This window comes from Coturnix japonica, chromosome 5 (genome assembly GCF_054131305.1).
Source record: "Coturnix japonica strain WE chromosome 5, WE-NBRP24, whole genome shotgun sequence".
Taxonomy (NCBI): domain Eukaryota; kingdom Metazoa; phylum Chordata; class Aves; order Galliformes; family Phasianidae; genus Coturnix; species Coturnix japonica.
Genome location: NC_140667.1, coordinates 52,650,219 through 52,669,320, shown reverse-complemented (window position 1 = coordinate 52,669,320; position 19,102 = coordinate 52,650,219). Strand labels below are relative to the sequence as shown.

General features: G+C 39.0%; 1 protein-coding gene across 14 annotated transcripts in view; it reads left to right on the top strand.

Moving 5' to 3' along the window:
• ARID4A (AT-rich interaction domain 4A) overlaps nt 1-19,102 on the top strand; it is a 42,046-nt gene that overhangs the window by 11,264 nt on the left and 11,680 nt on the right. For 10 of the 14 annotated variants that reach the window (XR_014946189.1, XR_014946188.1, XM_085547848.1 and 7 more), the window contains exons 6-15: nt 3,078-3,157; nt 3,256-3,350; nt 3,962-4,094; nt 5,679-5,758; nt 6,637-6,713; nt 8,468-8,634; nt 15,553-15,625; nt 16,773-16,867; nt 17,020-17,117; nt 18,770-18,998. Coding sequence is in view for 12 of the 14 variants with exons in the window: in XM_085547848.1 (XP_085403974.1) it covers nt 3,078-3,157; nt 3,256-3,350; nt 3,962-4,094; nt 5,679-5,758; nt 6,637-6,713; nt 8,468-8,634; nt 15,553-15,625; nt 16,773-16,867; nt 17,020-17,117; nt 18,770-18,998 (1,127 nt within the window). In the remaining 2 variants the exon portion in view is untranslated. Of the gene's footprint in view, nt 1-3,077; nt 3,158-3,255; nt 3,351-3,961; nt 4,095-5,678; nt 5,759-6,636; nt 6,714-8,467; nt 8,635-9,706; nt 9,870-15,552; nt 15,626-16,772; nt 16,868-17,019; nt 17,118-18,093; nt 18,208-18,769; nt 18,999-19,102 lie in introns of those variants that run through there. The other 4 variants (XM_085547851.1, XM_085547850.1, XM_085547849.1 and 1 more) reach the window with 2 other exon arrangements.

Here is a 19,102-nt window from a genome sequence, read left to right as displayed (position 1 = left end):
TTGGGAATTGAATGAGAACAAACCGAATAGAGACTGTTCCTCCAGGCTGTGCTGCTTAGTCATCTTTCTTCTCCTTCTGTCAGTGTTCTTGGTTAAATAACACGCCTTGGAAGAAAGGCCTCTGGCCAGTTTTTCCTCCTGTCATTCCTACTTTGTTAGATTGACTCTTAAATAGTAGAGTTAGTTTCCTGGCTAGGAGGTGTTGCTCTCTTCCCAGAAATATGTGCTGGAGCAGCCAGCTGGGACGTGGCTGTTGCCCCAGTGAGTACGTGCCCACTTTAGAGTTAGGCAGCAATGTCACATAAAGGGCTTCTGCTTTTTTGGAGAGGCAGGATTGTAAGTTCCTCTTCTGTGATAAATATTGTGACGCTGTGAGCGTATCTTTCAGTGGCTGAATTACGTGGGTATGGAGGCAGCTCTCCCTGTCTTCCATCCCCGTTTCCTTTCCTCCTCTGTATAGTTGATTCTGTTTAGCAGCCTTCCTTAAGGAATACAGCATGTAAGAATTTCTGCTGTCAGAGAATTTGGAAGTGTAACAATGACCTGTTAGGGAAACAATAAAGCAATTCATGTCAGTTGTTCAATGCCAATTCAACAGTTTTTGTCTCTTTGTTATTACCAAGCATTTTCCCTAAACAGTTATACTTCTAAATAGGGATAAGGAGGAATGAACGTGCAGTTTTAATTTAAGAGCCTGTTACGTTTTTCTGCCATGACTGCTGTCACGCTGTTGATGTACTGCATGGACCAAACTCTGCTATCTGACCTGATGCTTATATCTCTTAAATCATTAATGTATGAGACTGTATGGTGAAAAGTCATTCTCTTAAAGCCCTCAGGACTTGCATTTAAAACTTGTGCAGATATAATACGAGCAGTGTGTTTTGTGGAGTAGATTTTTTTTAGATAAAGGCAACTGAGATGGAAACATGAGGCCTGCTGAACTTTAGGAAGGTGTGTATCTGTAAAGGTGCTAGCAGTCTAAATGTATATTTCTGGTTAAGTCAGATTCCTTCCAAGAGGAAGAGTTGTATTTGTTTGTGAAAGAGATATAAACATGTGAAGATGATACTTCTGGAAGTAGGGATAAAGTAGATTGATAGTACTTTTTCTTTACTGCTAAGTATCAGGTCCTATTTGCTGTTTCCAATGAACTCACCTATTGATAATCACCAGCCTTATGTTCCCTTAATCGTGTTTGTGAAATACTACTTTGACTTCAGTTCTGAATGTGTTTAGGAAAGCATAGTGATGATGACCTGCTTTTAAAACTTCTCAGCACAATGAGAAGTTGCAAGCACTTGTAGGGTCCCTAAAAATATGCCACTGAAATATTATTCATACACACACTTTGATAGCAATATGTACAGAATGGGTGGCACTTGAAGTTTGAAGGGCTGGAACGTATATAAGGACATAAACATCTGATACTGCTGAGGGGAAGACTGCATACTTCAGTGCAAAGTCCATCAGTGTTGGCTTCCTTTAGCTGTCAGCCAAACCAGAGGAATCTGAGAGTATTGTATTGACACTGAGATTGACAGGTCTTCATATTATAATGGTTTTGAAAAGGTTATTGGCTAATATGGCTAATTAGGCCCGTATCTCCCTGCTGTTCTTAATATGTTAGGGTTCAGGAGGGAGCGAAAAGTGATTTGCTTCCTTTATACTACATAATGACATAAGCCATTAAGATAATTCAGTATTGCAGTGTATGGCAGCACTGTCTCTACTCTGAAATTCTAATAATCTCAATCCTTATCTTATCAAGCTTAACTAAGTTGGTGTTCGTGTGATATTATGTAGCTGTTATTGCAATATTATTCCAGTCTAAGGTTTTAATCTAGGATTGAGAATGTGACCATTCTATTCAGTTGACAAGTGAGATAAAAGCTTTTCTTGCTGCAATTCAAAGGTATTTTTGCTAACAAATCATGTTATTTTATAATTTTGCTAAGCTCGTGTTGTTTTGTTTTTTTAATAGAAATATGCCAAAATTACTGCATTGATCAACACAACACTCTTTATTTTAATTAAAACAAAAAGAAGGTTAGTTGCTGGACAAAGTGCTTTTCAAGTAGTTTAAATATAGAATAGTATTCTGTCCTTTGACCCATACAAATAAACTTTTAACTCACTGGACTGTCAGACTGCAGCCACCTGGTCTCTGCTCTCTGAAAAGAGCCTGTTCTTATGGCTCAGACGGTGGGATCTGAACCAGAACGTGGGAAAACAGGATTACCAAAACATTGTGTGTTCCTTAAAAAACAAGCTATTGCTGTGACATATTGTAGATAGAAGGAATATTGTTGCTTGCTTCAAATTGTAGGTATGAAACCACTTAAAATTCAGCAAGTGGGGGAATTAGTAAGTTTTCTTTCCTTATCTTAAAGGAAATCTTGGTGAAAATGTTTTATTTAAACTGACCAAAAAGTAAATGTTTCTCAGGCAAAACTTACAATGAGCTCAGTGTCCTAGTTCTTCAGCTGCATATTGGAAACTGATGGAACTTCCTTTTGACTTGGCCTTACTGTCTTTGTCTACTAACTCTTCTTTCTGAATTGGTTAGAGCTATGAAGGCACGTTTACAGAACTCACAGGCTGTTGGTAGCACATTGTTTATGGTGTAGAAGAAGCCATGACACTTGTACTTCTTTGGTGACTTGTATGCAGCAGGAGAATTAAAAGGCAGAACGAGTAAGGAAGAAATGGGTAATTTTAAAACAAGAACAACAAAAAAACTGAATGCTGTTAGTTAATAGTAACAGGTATACAGCCAGTAGCTGTGGCTTGAAGTACTGCAATGCACTCCTAAGGTGGATGTCTAAATTATATTAAAGCTACAGCCTCCAAAAGCCTTACCAGGCACTGACATGAGTCTGAATGAAACTGTTACCCCTCCTCAGGCTGAATCTTGCATACTTCCCTTCCTTCTGTTTGTGAAGCAAATAAATGTCAAAGTGAAGGTCTTCGAAATGGTGTTTTAGAGAGTATTTTAAATTGCATGATAAACACCAGGCTTGTTCTGTCAGTGTGGGATCATTTTCTGCTAATGTGCTTTCTTGCTTCCATTCTAGTTTTCGATGATGGTGATGAAAGGACCTTGAGACGAACTTCATTATGCTTGAAGGGAGAAAGGCACTTTGCAGAAAGTGAGGTAGGATTATGGACGTACACTGAGAACTGGATAGTAGAGGGTTAATTTTTTTATATAAGAAACTGCAAATTAATTTTGTTCCCTCTTTGTTCACGTAGACACTTGATCAGCTGCCACTAACCAACCCAGAGCACTTTGGAACTCCAGTTATTGGGAAGAAATCTAATAGAGGAAGGAGATCTTCTCTTCCTGTGTGAGTTTTCTTAGTGCTCTGTTCCTTTCACTTAGTGTCCTTTGCTAAAATTGTAGTCCAATTAAAGCTGTAACAGTCTGAGTGGTTTATCATGTGAGCTGCATACACAGACTATGGACTGAAGTTCAGTTCCTGCAGACGTGTTCATGTTTTAACAACAGTATGAATTTGATGGTTTATTGCTGCTGTTTTTGTCCCCTGTAGAGGCCTTAAGACTGTTTATTCTCCTTTCATATAATATGAACTCGAGTCAGGAAATGTAGGTTTTTTAAGCTTCTTTACAATGTAGGAAAAAAGGTGCTTTGAAATGTTAAGGGTGGAGATTATTTCCCTGCGTTTCATGTCAATGCACAATCAATTGCTGATTCACATCTCCAGTTCCAACAAGATGCTGTGGTAGAATGCTACTACTTGGGAAGAATTTCTACTAGAGTCTTTTAAGTCAGTGCATTTATTATGGTAGTACATCCAGCAATTTCATTTCTGAAAATTATAACTTTATTTCTGAGTCCTTGCAGAAAAGCAAGAAAAAAGGTGTTGTAAGGTATTTTTGCTTTCAAACGTTAACCTCAAGTGAAAACTTGAAAATAACGTATGTTTTAATAATTCAGAACTGAAGATGAAAAGGAAGAAGAAAGTAGTGAAGAAGAGGATGAAGATAAAAGGCGTCTCAATGATGAATTGCTTGGCAAGGTTGTGAGTGTGACTTGTAATTCCGAGAAGGCCGACTGGTATCCAGCTTTGGTAAGTTGTTTAAAGTATCAAAATCTTCTATTTCACGCTACTGTTTGTTTGATTTTTGGCAAGAATATAATCCAATTTGTTGCAGTGTTCCTATAACAGTTTTCCTGGATTGGACAGTTTGGACACTTGTTGTGAACGCAGTCAGGCCAGCTGTGCTCCCCACATTCTCTAAAAATCCAGATATTCTACTATGTCCGTGAACAGCAGGAGAAAACGATGAATATTTGTGTATAACTTTAATGGCTCTTAAGTCAGTCAGAACTATATGTGAAATGGTTGGTATGCAATGAATATATATATTTTTTGCTGTTTAATGATTGCCTTTTCCCTTAGGCTTAGGTTTATAAAGTACTAGTTTCTCTCATGCATAGATCTACATGAAATGGCCAGTTGATCTAGCAGTAGGCTGGATACTATTTCCATTTGACTATATTGCTTGATCCTGTTTATTACTTTTTCTAACAGTCAATATTGACTGAATTCAAGTGCCTTTGCTCATATTGTAAATGCAGACCCTCTGTAAGCCCAAAAAAGTTTTACAGATACACATCAATAGTTTTTTTTTCTTGAGCAGGCTTTTCTAGTAGTGTTAGACAAGCTTAATATGCATCTTCTGTCACTCAAAAAGGATATGATTGTTGCTTGGAGCGTTGAACAGATGGACAGATTTTGTTCACAAAGTTTCACAGATTCCATTTAATGTGGGGTGCACAGTTGACTCTGAGTTAGCCAGCTGTGCCTCAGCTTAAAATGTGAAACGTGGTGTTGCTCTGTCTTCTGACTGCTGTACGTTGCTTTATGAATGGCAGATTTGAACTTCTCCTGGTTCCAGGTAGGAGATTACCTTCCTTAGTGGCTGAGTAGCTCTCTGTGAGCTCAGAGGCAGTAACATCTTGTTGCTCTGCCTCGTCTGAATGGGGTGGTCCACCTTCCTCTGGTAGATCCAGGAGTTTATCTGCATTCATTGTGTTTTTGTCCACATGTTATGGTCTGGAATAAAATGTAAGCATGTTTGTGGTAATACAAATACTGCAGATGAATGTATATCACCTCTTTAGAAATCTGGAGATAATGGTGTTGTAGAAAGATACGCTGGAATCTGTACTGCTTTATATTACCTACACCTCAAAAGAAAAAAAAAAACCCAAACCTATTTATCTCTTAGCCTGAATGCCTCAGATCAGAATTCGATATAAAATAAATAGGGCTGTAACTTTTTTGTCCCCCACTTTAAATAGTTGCTGTAAGCAGTTCTTCTATGAACAGGAGAAAGAACTGAGCGCGTGAATAGGACTCTGCAACGTCAGCTCTGTAGAGGAGTAGTTTGAGTTTACAAACGAACTAATGAACTTTTCCAGCTTGTACATGACAAGTAGAGTAAATAGCTTGAGATAAACTGTTTCTTGAAAGTTGTTATTTTTGGCCCTGGTAATATCAATAGGAGCATGTTCCTTTTCTCAGAAATCCAAATTATACTGGAAGAAACAAGGAAGCAGCTATTTTCCTGCTGTCATTCTTTTCAAGATAAGCTGTTTCATTTTCTTTTCTGCTTTGAAAAAAAGAGTGTTTTATTTGAAACTTCAGGTTGTATCTCCCAGCTGTAACGATGACGTCACAGTGAAAAAGGACCAGTGTTTAGTCCGATCCTTTGCAGATTCCAAATTGTAAGTAACAGCTTCCCTTTTATTTTAACCTTTGTCTTCTGTAGTTCAATTTCCAACTGATTTCTTCTTTGTGCTCCTCCTCCCTCCCCCTTTGTGTTGTATCTGTACTATGGCTTTGGTGTCTCAGAGAGGAAAAAGAAGTCAGCAACTTCAAAAAACAAACAACCAGATGTTAATTTCTGGTCATTCCTGTTCTGTAAAGTGTGTTTCAGTGTCAAGAAATATCCTTAATGTTGTAACTATTACAGCTGTCATCCGTGTCAATGGCAGTAGTTTTCATACCTGATTGACCCATTACCTTGTGTGCCCGAGATGTCCATTGCTGTTTAAATAGCAGAGTTTAATAAGTGTTTAATCTACTTCTAAATTTTTTTAAAGTGGATGTAAATTAATTATTTTAATTAAACAGTTAATTAAAAAGGTCCTTTTAACCTGTTATTTCCTGACTCCATACCCCCCTTGAAAAAACTGAGTGGGTGAATGGATTTGGGGGGAGAGAGATGTGTGTTTCTTAAGGAAAAGTATATTGAAAATATACCAAGTCTGTTTTTCTAAGCTGTTTCCCCTTATTTGTCTTCTTTCTCATGCACTTCTAGTGCATCTCTCTCAGCATACTCTAACTACAAACATCCATGGTTAAGGCCACCTGGCACTCTTCTTCCTCACTTTCTTTCTAAGTGCACAAGTTGTATGTTTAATACCCATAATGTTGACTCAGGCATGTCTATTTGGTCACTGAAACACGTTTCGGGTAACAAAAGCCTACATATTTACTTATTGGAAAGAAGCTTGAAATTAAGAAATACTAGAAATCTCTTTGTACGACTCAAATACCTGTTTTACTGTATTAGAAAAATAACAGAACTTTTTTTTTCCAGTTATTCAGTAGCAAGAAAAGACATTAAAGAACTCGATGCTCCAAACTTACCAAAGTCAGAACCCTCCCCTAAAAAAGGTAAATTTGAGTAAATTGTGGGTGTTTTGAAAATGCAGTTTCATACAGCAGCAATATTAGCTTTTCCAAATTAACAGCTGCATATTGGTTTGAAGTGAATGCTGCTGGCCATCTATTCTGCAAACAGCTTTAAATGTGATAAATTAGAGAAACTTTGGATACAACTGCCCTATTAATGACAAGGCAACTAATAGAAGTGTTGCTTATTTGGTTTTGTTTCCTTCTTTCATTCCAATTTAAATTTATTCAAATTCAGAAGGTGATTTTGGAGGTACAGTCTTTGAAATATCATTGAACAATGGCATATAAAGCTACCTCTCCTAAAACCACTGCTTTATGCTATGGTTGGAACACGTTTTGTCTTTAAATGAAAAGTACCCAGACGTGGAAGTGTAACCTTTAATAGAACAGCTGATGTCAATAGCCTGAAATTATGCTTGATTGAAGAGTATAATTACAGAGGTAGATTTTCTGAATGGATGGATGATGTGTCTGTGGTATTCATGTTTTTCCTGAGCTTGTGGAAGGCCAGTTTCTCACTTTAATGTAGATGTTCAACTTTTAGTTGATCATCCCAGTTAAAACACATCATTTTTAAAGGAGAAATTTTCAAACATTTACTTGAAAAACAAATATACAAGAGAAAAACAACCACCAAGAGGTCCTTCTATTTGATTAAAGGTGTGGAGCAGATTCTTTACATGTGGGGTTTTAACGTAATACAAGACGGTTTGAGGAGGTTTTGATTTAAGATTTCCCATGTACTTTGTTCATATTAATTATTTCAGAGTATAGGAACTCTACCAGCAGTTCTTAGGTTCTGGTGCTTTTTCATCTCTTGCAATGCTGTGAATGGCTCATTGCAGTACGTCCCTCTTTTGGGGTAATCTGATTCCTCTTTATTGAAGGAAAAGAATCCGAGGTATTCCCATTGTATGAATGTGGCTTCTCCCCATACCATCACTCCCTTATTCATTAGAGTACTTCTGTTCCAGACATGAATGGAACAGAATCTCCTTAGGCAGCTTTCTTTAACAAAATACTGGTGTGTTTTTGTTTTTTGGTTTATTTCATTTTATTTTTTTACAATCTAAGGCATGAAGATCTTTTGAAAAGAACAAAGAAATTCCTGGTACCTGAACTGTGATGGCTTGGAGCTTTTGTTTGTTTTTAAGTGTTTTTCCTGCACTATTTGCCACTTTCATACAGAAACAAAACAGCTTCACAGCTGCACAGAAAATGTGGATAAGTAAAGGTCTTTGATACTGTGTAAATAAATAAGTATAAGGCTTAGTAGTGTTCAGGAGGGCACGTGTCTAGGAAATACCATAGAATCATAGAATGGTCTGTGTTGAAAAGGACCACAATGATCATGTAGTTCCAAACCCCTGCTGTGTGCAGGGTCACCAACCAGCAGCCCAGGCTGCCCAGAGCCACATCCAGCCTGGCCTTGAATGCCTGCAGGGATGGGGCATCCACAGCCTCCTTGGGCAACCTGTTCCAGTGCGTCACCACCCTCTGGGGGAAAAATACAGATGGATGTTCTCAAATCTAAGCTCCTCAAGTTTCTGATACTTGATTTTTAAAACCTATCTTTAAGTATATACTATGTAGACAGAGCTACTCCATCACTTACTATCATTTTGGTTTAAGTTTGCTTCGTTAATTTATAAGGCTATGAAAAGGAAATTGAGAAATGCTTTCTGATTCTGAATATTTGGGATGAGGTATGAAGAGGGCCCTTTCTTCTGTAGGGCTTCAGGAAGCAAGCACGTTTCTCAGCACAAAGGTTGTCCCTCGGAACTGGAAGATGGACATAAGTGAGATTATGGAATCCTCTAGCAGTGATGAAGAAGATGGAGCTGCTGCAGAAACCGATGAAGAGGAAATAAAAAGAGAAGAGAAAAATGAAGAAGTACTGGTAAGTCTGGGCAATTTCATTTACTCTTCAAAGATAATAGAATAACGTGCGTGTCTAAAGGTATTCTGCTTCATGAAGTTCTGCTCTGTCTTAACTTCAGTGTGTTTTCAGAGCTGGGCATCCTCCCTTTGCTCCTAGTCAGAAATAAAGAATTCAAGGCAGTGATGGGAAGAATCTGGGTGAAAGAAATGAGTGAATGGATGCTGAGCCAAATAGTGATCCAGCATTGTGTGAAAATAGCTGTGTGCTTTTCTTTTGGGCTTCCCGTGTAGTTCATGTAAGAAAGTAGCTTGTTTTTGTGAATAATAGTTTGATGAGAAGACAAACTGCTAAAGCAAGATTACGAGGCTGACAAAGTAGGAGCTAATGCACAGTGCTGGTTAGAGCTATTTGCTGCCTGACACACCACAAGCAGTGCAGTACTTACCTTTGAATGCGAGTCACAGCATCAGTTTCTGTCTGATCTCTAATTGTACAGGTCAGGGATGGTACCAAGTGGAGGGAGTTTAATACTCAATTGAAATGTATGGCTAAATTTTAGCATTATTTTGAGTGATTTTTTTAATGAAATGAGCCAATGTCTCGTAGTCAAAAATGTTTCTCATTGTTCCTTTTATACCTGCTACCTGTTTCTAATGCTGGCGCTAAACCAGGAATAAAGTTGGAGGAGTGGGTTGATGGTGGGATCTGTGTGTTTTTCCCTTTGTTTCTCACCATTTTCACGCCAGCCTTGGCGACGTTTGGTTCCTTACGCAGGAAAATAAAGCAAAGTTTGTCTCCTGAGGAAGGTCAAATATCGTTTCCCTTTCACTTCCCCTGCAGCGTGCGGGTTTGTCACACTGCAAACAGAATGGCTGTTCATACTTGGAGGCTGCCTACGGTGTTGCTACAGCAACATTGTGTTGGCGTGGAGTGAGCATGCTCCAAAAGAGAGGAAGATTTAGCAGAGGCTTGGCTGCCTGCCAGGGGAGGCTTGCCAGATGCTTTGAAATGGGCTGTCTCTTTCTTTGCCTTTCATGTAATGTCTGATTTCTTTTTTTTATTTTATTTTATTTTATTTTTAATGTGGAAGAGGAAATGTAAGTAATGCTGTATAACTGCGGATGCCGTGCGGTGAGAGAGAGAGAGAAAGAAAACAAATATTCGGAAGTCAGGCTGCAATATGTCCAGGCATTTTGCACGTTAGGCAGAAAGGAAATAAAACCATTTAACATTTGAAAGAATGCAGCTCATAGGTAAGGACTCTGTGTTTTAATGTGTAAATTTAACGTGCTTGTTGAGAGCGTGGATTTGGAGGTAGATCGGTAGATTTCTGTTCTGTGAACTGTCTGGTGGAGCATGCAACCAGGCTGGAGATTTCCACGTTAAAAGGACAATAAGAAGCTATTTTTAGGTGTTAATTTTATGGCTTAATTACTGTTCCGGAAAACAGAGTGGATGTCTATGTGAAAATAATGGTCTGATCAGATAAATGTAAGGCCAGATGTGTGTGGAATATAAAATCCTTTGGGATTTTTCCTCTGTTTGCAGTGAAAAGGACTGAATAGGCCACATTTTGCAGGGTGTGAACTGTTGCAGTCTGTGTTAGTCTGTTTGCATTTATGTTGCCTGAATTTGTTGTATATCGGCACAAATAATTAAGGATTGATCTATTGCTTTTCTCTGATCCCTTTTTAATGCTTTTTTTCGTGGCTTTTGCAGAAAATTGCTGTGTGTTTTAAACAAAGAAGGGGGAGGGAGAGCTTGGTGGCTTAAAAAAAAAAAGAAGGAGGGAAAAAAAAAAGCATTCCTATGAAGGAAATAGGGCTGTTCTTAAGGAATAATCCCAATGTAAAGAAGTGAAAGGAAAGATTACGGACAAGCAGATGTGTCGGTATGAAAAGCTGTCAACTGGAATTAATGGATTTCACAAGTAGAGATGTAAAAATAAGGTGAGCATCTTCATGCTGAAGCTGCGTAGCAGAGGGAAGATTTTGCTTATTAGAGCAGAACTGTCATTTTAGCCCATTAAATCCAATTCCTGATTCAACTGCTCGGATATAGGTAGGATATATGACTTGTTTTAACTGTGGGCTGAGTGTTGCTGCAGTAAGAGCATTTAAAGAATTTGCCTTAATGTCTTCTTTTTTCTTTCCCTTAAAGGGCAGTAATACCAGTTGCAGAGAGAACTGATGAGTGTATGATGATGCCTTGCCATTATTTCACTGCAAATGTTGAATTGCTCTGATTTTGCATTGATATATCATGGAGCTTCTCATTTAAATAATCAAGGTGAAAATAGCCTCTGCCAGAATACCTTCATTGGACCCGTTCATTTTGGGCCTGCATGTTGTTATATTGCTGGAAATGGGACAGAGGTTTACAAAATTATCCTTTTTCCTCCCCACCCCTCAGTCCCATCTTCTGAAATACAGAGGAGTTTTGCTGTCACGGCTTGGCCTGCTGCTGACCTGCCGTGATAGGCCTTCCTTAAATCAATCAAACAGCTTCAGACCTACTTAATATGTAATGAAAGTATCAAGTCAGTCAGAAGAGTCTAATTCTGAGGGTGGAAGGGGATCCCGTTTTTCTGAAGTAGGATCTTTTATAATGGTAATGGAGCAGGGACCTGCTACAGCTTGTGATGGTAGACCCTACAATTTATCCAGCAGCTGGATTAAAATCTGTAACTTTGTTTTGACACGGGCTGTCTTTCTAATTATGCCACCTTTCATCAAATATTTATAGTGCAATTAGAATGACTGTTTTCAGGATTTTCATGGTTGTTCCGTGATGTCTTTCATACTCTGAAGAATGGGAGCAGTACTGTGATGGTGAGATGCTAATCCTCATTGCTGGTAGCTGACTTGTGCGGTTCTGAGTTGATTCTAAAGGAAGAAAAGGTGGAAATTGCTTGTCATTGATTTTAACAGGGGTTGTATTGGGTTGAATTGTTCAGTGTGTTCACCTGGTTGGATTTTTGGCAATGCTTGCAGTGGGTAATACAACTTGGGATTACTTCTGATTCACACCGTGAGGTTTAAATAGCAGAACAGATGTTTCTTGTGTCGCAAAAGGTGAGAAAAATTAGGAGATAATGTAGAAAGAAAAACCCCTGATTTATAAAATGAAATAATAAAAAGCCCCAAACACTCTTGGTTTGACTCCAGATAAGAATCTGGAGATTTCTCTTGGTTTTTATCTGGTTTTCAGCCTGGCCTAATGAGATGGCTGTAATTTAAGGGTGTGTTTGGCAGTCAAAAGGATGCACTGCAGATAGAAGGAATGAGAATAGAATCTAAAGTCCAGTATCTCCGCAGAGAAATAGAAGCTTTTCTTGTGTCACCTAATTTTTGTTAAGAACCTAATTATGTATACTGCTGTATTTATTTGTAATTCAGTTGTTCTGCAAGGGGAGAAATCATCCCTGTTTGCTTCTCAGGATGTAATAACCAAATACCTACTGTTTTACAAGGGAACACGTAGGCAATGATGGGTCCTTCCAGTCTCCCTGTAGACCTTTCTGATTCCAAAAGAATTGAGATTTCAACATGCAGCCTTTTGAAGTGTATTTTCAGTACCTGTTCTTAATGGGTACATTAATGTAAGATCCCAGTAAGAGCAAGGAATTTGCTTTTAGTTGGAATTTTCCAAGTTTCAAAGGAATTCTATGCTACCTGTATGGTTGGCTTTAGCATCATCTTTGGAAGACCCCAACCTGACCCTTTATTCTTCCACTTTTAATTTCTTGCCCTAATGAAACATGCAAAACATGGTCAGAAAAAAACCAAAAAAACAACTAATTAAGATTAAAATACATCCATACTGCTTCAGAACAGTTCCTGATTCTCTTGTGGTTTTTTAAGTGACTTTGACAGAGCAAATAAAACGTTACCTGAATCATCCATTTCTGCCACAGCCTGTGTACAGGGATGGTTGGATTCATGCTTCTTCCTGGTAGAGATGAGCTTTTTAAGGCTTCTCATCTTCACGTATTGCAAAGTTGCTAACCTATAGTAGTAGGTTTAATTCTTTGCATTTCCTTAATTGAAATTCAGCATCAAGAAGCAAACATTAAAATGATGAAAACAAATTTACGTTAACCCTGACAACTTGACCTGATCGTACACTCATCTGAACTCTGGATCCTGTACGCATTGCTCTTCCTCTTAGCTTGCATTTCTTTCACATGAGTTAGCTGTATTGTTAGTCTCTTAATGACATCAAGATCTGCCTCTGGTACCTTGGCTGGGTGTTGACTGAGTGTGTGACACACATGCCTGTAAGCAGTTGTTCTGTGCTCCCGCCCGGCTGTTCAGGTTAACATCTACAGAAGCTTTGATGTAGTTCTATAGAGTAAACCGTGAGTCACGGTAACCGAGCTGTGTTCTTCGTGAAAATCATGTTAGAGATAGAGGGGAAGATCCTTGGTCCATGAAGAGGCTGGAAAGCAAATGAAGCAAAACCAGTTAGAAGATTTCTGCAAGTTCTCAAGCTTTGAGTTCTGCTTCTTTTTGAGGGTAACGACCACCAAATAAGCTGTAGAAAAGATGTGAGAGTACTGTTAGTATTATGTGAAAGGTAATATGAGGTGGAATGGGGAGACCCATGATACAGAATCCCTGTGTTCATTGCTGCTGTCAATGTTCATGATATTCTTTATATGAAAAGGCAAAAAGGGTATTTTGGAGCTTTATTCACTTGTTTTGAAAATGACATTTGGTGGCTCTCCCTGAAACAAAATGCATTTTGTCACATTGCATCTACTTCTGGGTATCGGATGGACAGGAAAAAAGGTCTTGATTTTGAACTCCTGGCGCTTACAAATCTCATATTGCTTTGCTTCTCATTTGAACTTGCCTTTGGTACTGTCTCTTTTTTGCAATGTCTCTGTAAGGAAAAGGAAATGGAGAGGCAGAACTCTCCTTAAGAAAGATAATTCTGAAGAATTCTCTCTATAATAAACTTATTTATTCCCAATCTAGAAAATGGGCATGAGTGTATATACAAGGGAGTTTTCAGAGGATATCATTGTTGCCTCATTGCTGGCTGGAGGGATAGGAACTGTAGCTCTCCATTCACTCACTGATGGTGATGGCAGGTTGTGGCATCAGCATTTCATGTGTCATATTGAGGTCACTTCTCGGAAGGAGTTGATGCCTTCCCTGGTGTGGGTGCCAGCCTCGACACAGACTGTCCCTATTGCGGGGTGCCAGCCTGGCTCATACACAGTCCACAGGGAGAACTGAGTGTGGGACTCCAGATCTCACATAGATGATGAGTATTGCAGTCAGGTTTCATGTCCCCCATTGTGTATGCACGTAAAGCTTTCTTCTTTCCTTCTTGCTTTTCTTCAGGTGAAAATGCTGCGTGTAAGTGAAATGGTTAACGTTTTGTCTGCAAGAGTGCTATTTCTAACCTACATTCTGCTGTTCTGACCTACAGTTCTGGTTTGGCATTCTGCCTTTGTAAAAGAAATGGTTGGAGTGCAGCTCTTCAGAGATAGTCCTGAATGCTTAGTGTCGTTCAGATCGATTTGGTTGGTGTAATGAGAGCCGTATTGCCTCCAATCAGTAAACATTACAGTAGGTGTTAGAAATTTCTCGATCGTGGAGTTGGTGATGTAGCTTGTTAAGAGAAGGGGAAAAAGAGCTGTGGTTTCTATAGCAATAATTCATTTGCTAACCTGAAAGGACGTAATTCTATAGATAACTGTTCCTCTTTATATAATCCCTATAATATGCGACATGAGGAAATGTTGTGATTTCTCATTAATTTCCTCCAATTATTTCCAAAGAAAAAAATGGGAAGACAGATCCCATCTCTGTCTGATTGTAGGTGAGCGCTATTAGGCTTTGAAGCATGTAATTCACTGATGCAGACAGGGCTGAAATTCATACCGATGCTTGGCAGATTGCTTTCTGGTTAACAAGGCAGTAGCATACACATTTACATTTCACTGCCTCTCTTCCTGCCTTGGAGCTTCAAGTTCATAGAACACCGAGAAGGCTGAGGTTGAAATTACTCTTAGTGCTTTCCTTCTGGAACTGCGTGTGACTTCTCTGTTATTTCTAATAACGTAATGTAAGATTTTTGACACGTACTCTGCGTCTTTCTCTCAAGACAGCTGCAATCTTCCTTGTTCAGGCTGCCTTACCAGCCGTCCCATGATTACCAGGCTGGCAGGAAGAATGTGTTGTGCATAAAGAGCTGTGGGGAAAAGATTTTGTTGGGCTCTGCTAGAATCTAAGAATGAAATTTACATAGATACATCAACATGGATTTTTCTCTTGCCTTCCCTCAAATCCTCCCCCAGATTTACTTTACTTTCATGGTTAAAAGAAGAAAATGCGTTGTTACACAGTGTGGACTACTTACCATAATATTCGTGTTTGTCTTTTTAAGTTTTAAAGATAAGATGAAGGAACTTACAATAGAAAAGTAAGGAAAATGCGTGTTTAGGGAATTGTGGAAGTGTCTGAAAAAGCGTTTCCAAATGTGAGCTGAAAGCATCAGTGCTTAATCGCAAAAGGAATTATGTCTTGAGCATCAAAAATAGGAAGAGTTGGAGACAGCGCTGTTCACCAGCCTTTGCTGTAGTGCAGGTGAGGAAGGTTCATAAACAAACAAACAAATCCTGTGTTCCTGTGAACTGCTTTGGTCCTGCAAATAACAGACCCTGTTGGTATTAGAATGAGGCATTAAATAGTGAATATTTTCATTTTAAGGATCACACTTAATGCTCTTTTGCATTTCCTTTTTCTCCTCTTGCGGTACCCATCGTAACCCCCTGAGGAAAGTTTGTCTTCGGCATGTTTCTCCACTTTAGGGGTGTGGGGCCAAGCAGAAAGTGGTTTGGATTTAGTTTTGGCTGTTACGCTTCTGTTCAAATAAGGTGTTATTACTTTGTTTTCATTGTGACCACATTTGTTTTCACAGCCCGAGGAAGAGCTTGATCCTGAAGAGAGGGACAACTTCCTCCAACAGCTCTATAAGTTTATGGAAGACAGAGGTAATGCCAAATGAATGTTCTTTAATCTTAGTCCACTTTTCTACTGGCTTTTTAATGTGTATGTTGTTATGAGCATGTCCTCACATCAGTGAACAAGGAAGCAGCCTGGACAAGGGAAAACGCTTCTACCCATTTTCATGTGGCAGATCTGCCTCAAGTTCTTTGAAGCACAGTGCACAAAGAAAACTTAAATCCTCCTTGAGGTGTTTTTGTTTTGCTTTTATAAAACCTTGTGTGTGTGTGTGTGTGTGTGTGTGTGTGTTAACAGTCACTGTTAAATAAGCTCTTGGCTGTTTTCTTGTAACAGCCATGGCTGGGAATTCTGCTGCTGTTAGACTCAGGTTGGAGTCTGAGGTGGCTGTTGATGGATGATGAAATTCAACCAACAGATAATGAGAGAAGAGCCGTCTTCAGCCCCTTGTCTTAATCACGCATAGATGTAGCAGTGATACTCACCTGAAGAAAGAACATTCTACCTTGTCCACTAGCAAGAACAAGAAAATGGCATATTTAAAAAGATTTTCCTTACAGAATTAAGTGAGACTGTAATGAATTGGAGCATTTAATGTCCTGGGGTAAGACATCCATTGGAAAGGCTTGTGCGGCGTTTAGGTAGTCAGCAGGTGCATCCTGCTCTATTTGGACAACTGTTGCATAAGCTCTTCACATTTGCAGTGGCTATGAGACTGATGCTGTACATGGTGTCAGAATATTCCTCCCCCATATATTCAGCCCCCACCCCATTCCTTTCAGACCACAGTGCCCGGAGTTGATCTCTTCACGTGTTGCTGTGTTCCAGCGTTCATCAGGCACTCTGTACAGCTTGCTGCAATTCTGGCTGCCCTCAGCCTCCAAAGGGGGAACAGTGGGATGCAGCCAATCGGATAGGGATTATTGCACAAATCATAGTTATCAGGCAGCTGCTGCCAGCATGCTAATAAACCACCAAGATATTCATGATGTGTTCAAGAGGATGAAGCCTTGATTGTTGGTAGGAAACTACTGACTTGTGACACATCTTTGAGCTATGAAATAGAAATGTTAAAACGTAGGAGACTCTTAGTAATCAAGTGTGTGCTGAATGAAAGGAGGAAGCAGTTCGCTGTTCCGTGTGATAATATTTCATTTCCATTTTTGTTTTCCTTAGGTACTCCTATCAATAAACCACCTGTCTTGGGCTACAAGGACCTTAATCTCTTCAAACTGTTTAGACTGGTATATCAGCAGGGTGGGTGTGACAATGTAAGTGTCGGGTGTTCCCCCAAACTAAATATGTCTCATCGTCCGTAAAGGTTGTGATTTGTGTCTGTGTTAAGTGTCATTCCTTAACGTTCTTGGTTAACATAACACGAAAGCTTACATCTTTCTCTTTTATTTATTTTCTCCCCCCAAAGATTGAGAGCGGTGCTGTTTGGAAGCAAATTTATATGGACCTTGGCATTCCTATATTGAACTCGGCAGCTTCGTACAATGTAAAAACCGCTTACAGAAAGTAAGTTCTCTTGTAAAATGATGAAAACATTGCTTTTTTATTTCTTCTGTTGCTGTTCATAACATGTACAATATTCAAGCAATTTTAGGTAGTTTAATGGAGCAGTAGGTGACATTCTTCAGTTAATTAGCAATTTTGAGCACTTTCCAGTGCCAGGGATTGAACTGATGGGGGAAAGGAGGGAGTGCTCAGGGCTGCATTAGAATTCTGCTCTCTTTTTTTTTAATCAAGAAACATTCGTTTTCAGTGTGTGATGATACCCTTTCAGCATACAACAACAAAAGTTATTAAAAAATACTGTGGCAAATTCAGGCTTGCAATTCCTGGTTATTAATCTTGGTTGCATGCTGTTCAAGTCTGTAGATGCTGCATGCAGAGAGCAGGTTTAGCATAGAATCATAGAATCACCAAGGTTGGAAAAGACCTAAAAGATCATCCAGTCCAACCGTTCACCTGTTACCAATAGCTCCCACTAAACCATGTCCCTCAACACAACATCCAGTCATTCCTTGAACACCCCCAGGGTCAATGACCACCTCCCCAGGCAGTCCATTCCAGTGCCTGACCACCCTTTCTGAGAAGTAATACTTCCTAATGCCCTGCCTGAATCCCTCACAAATGTTGATAGAGAAGGATATCAAACTGCATGTTTAAATGTCATCTTTGTTTGGATTCTGTAAATTAATAGCTTTAGCACATAATTAACAAATATTGCTATGGTGGATGTGACAGTGTTGTGTAGTAGAACTGCTACTGTTATTAAAAAAAAAAAGTGTGAAACTATATTGTAACACCTGCTTTTGAGTCATGTTCTTACTTTTGAAATGGAAACCTTTTAGGACTTAAACTTTTCGGGCTCGTTTTCTAAATAAAGATTATCTTTATTATTTATTCTCCTGAAAGTCTGAACAAGAAACAATTGGGCTTTTTGAGTAAAAGGGAAGAATGAGATTCTCTTTGACTCGAACCTAAGGAAATTTGGCTGATTAAATAGGGATGAATGGCTAGTGACTCAAATCATGTTCATGTTGATGAAGATGAAAATGTTCAGACTGTCTTCAGTGGCATTAGAAGTGGGCACATGTTTAAGGTCTGTATTTTACAGTGAAGAGTATGTATCATTAAAGAAGTAAATACGTGCTAGGTTGCTGTTAATGTGGACCAAGTTGTATGGACACACGATAGCGTGTTGTGGTTTGCGTATTTATTCCATGAGGGATCTGCTACTTCACGTTTCCCTCACCTGTAACTAGATCAGAGTGTGTACACAGGCAGTTCACAGAGAACAAGCTGATGCTTGGCAATTCATTACCGTGTGGTAACTTGTTTATATGCCCGTATTTTGATACTAGACTGATCTTTGCTGTCACTCTGTGTTTGCAAAACTGTGCATATGTTCTTAGGCTGCACTGTCACGAGTTCTTATTTGAAGAGGGATGAAGTTAAAATTGTGGGAAGCACCTGTGTGTGCGTGCTGACTTGTCTTTTTCGCTGCTTGACTTCTTGTTTGGAGTTGTTTTATTTCAGAAACTGCTTTTTTTTCTTCCTAAAGTTACTGTGCTTCCCTATGAACAAGAAAATAGGTTTTTTGCACTTGGATAAAGAAAAATAAAAGCTGAAATGTAGATGAAACTCTTACTTCTTTTATACAGGTATCTTTATGGTTTTGAAGAGTACTGCCGTTCTGCAAACATTCAGTTTAGGACCATTCATCACAATGAACCAAAAGTGGTAGAAGACATACAGAAACACGAGGAACCAATGGAGGAGAGTGTGAAAGAGGAGCCAAAAATGCCTCCAACAGAAGTCAAAAAAGAAGCAGAAGAAAACTATTCCAGCAGTGAGAGCGAAAAAGAAGAAATAGAACTAAGATCCCCGAGGGTAAGTAGTTCAGACTGATTCTATTTAGTACTTAAAACCCCTTTGTATACTGAACAGTTTACATAATGAGTTTTCCCTTGTGCAGCAACTGTACATTTGAATTA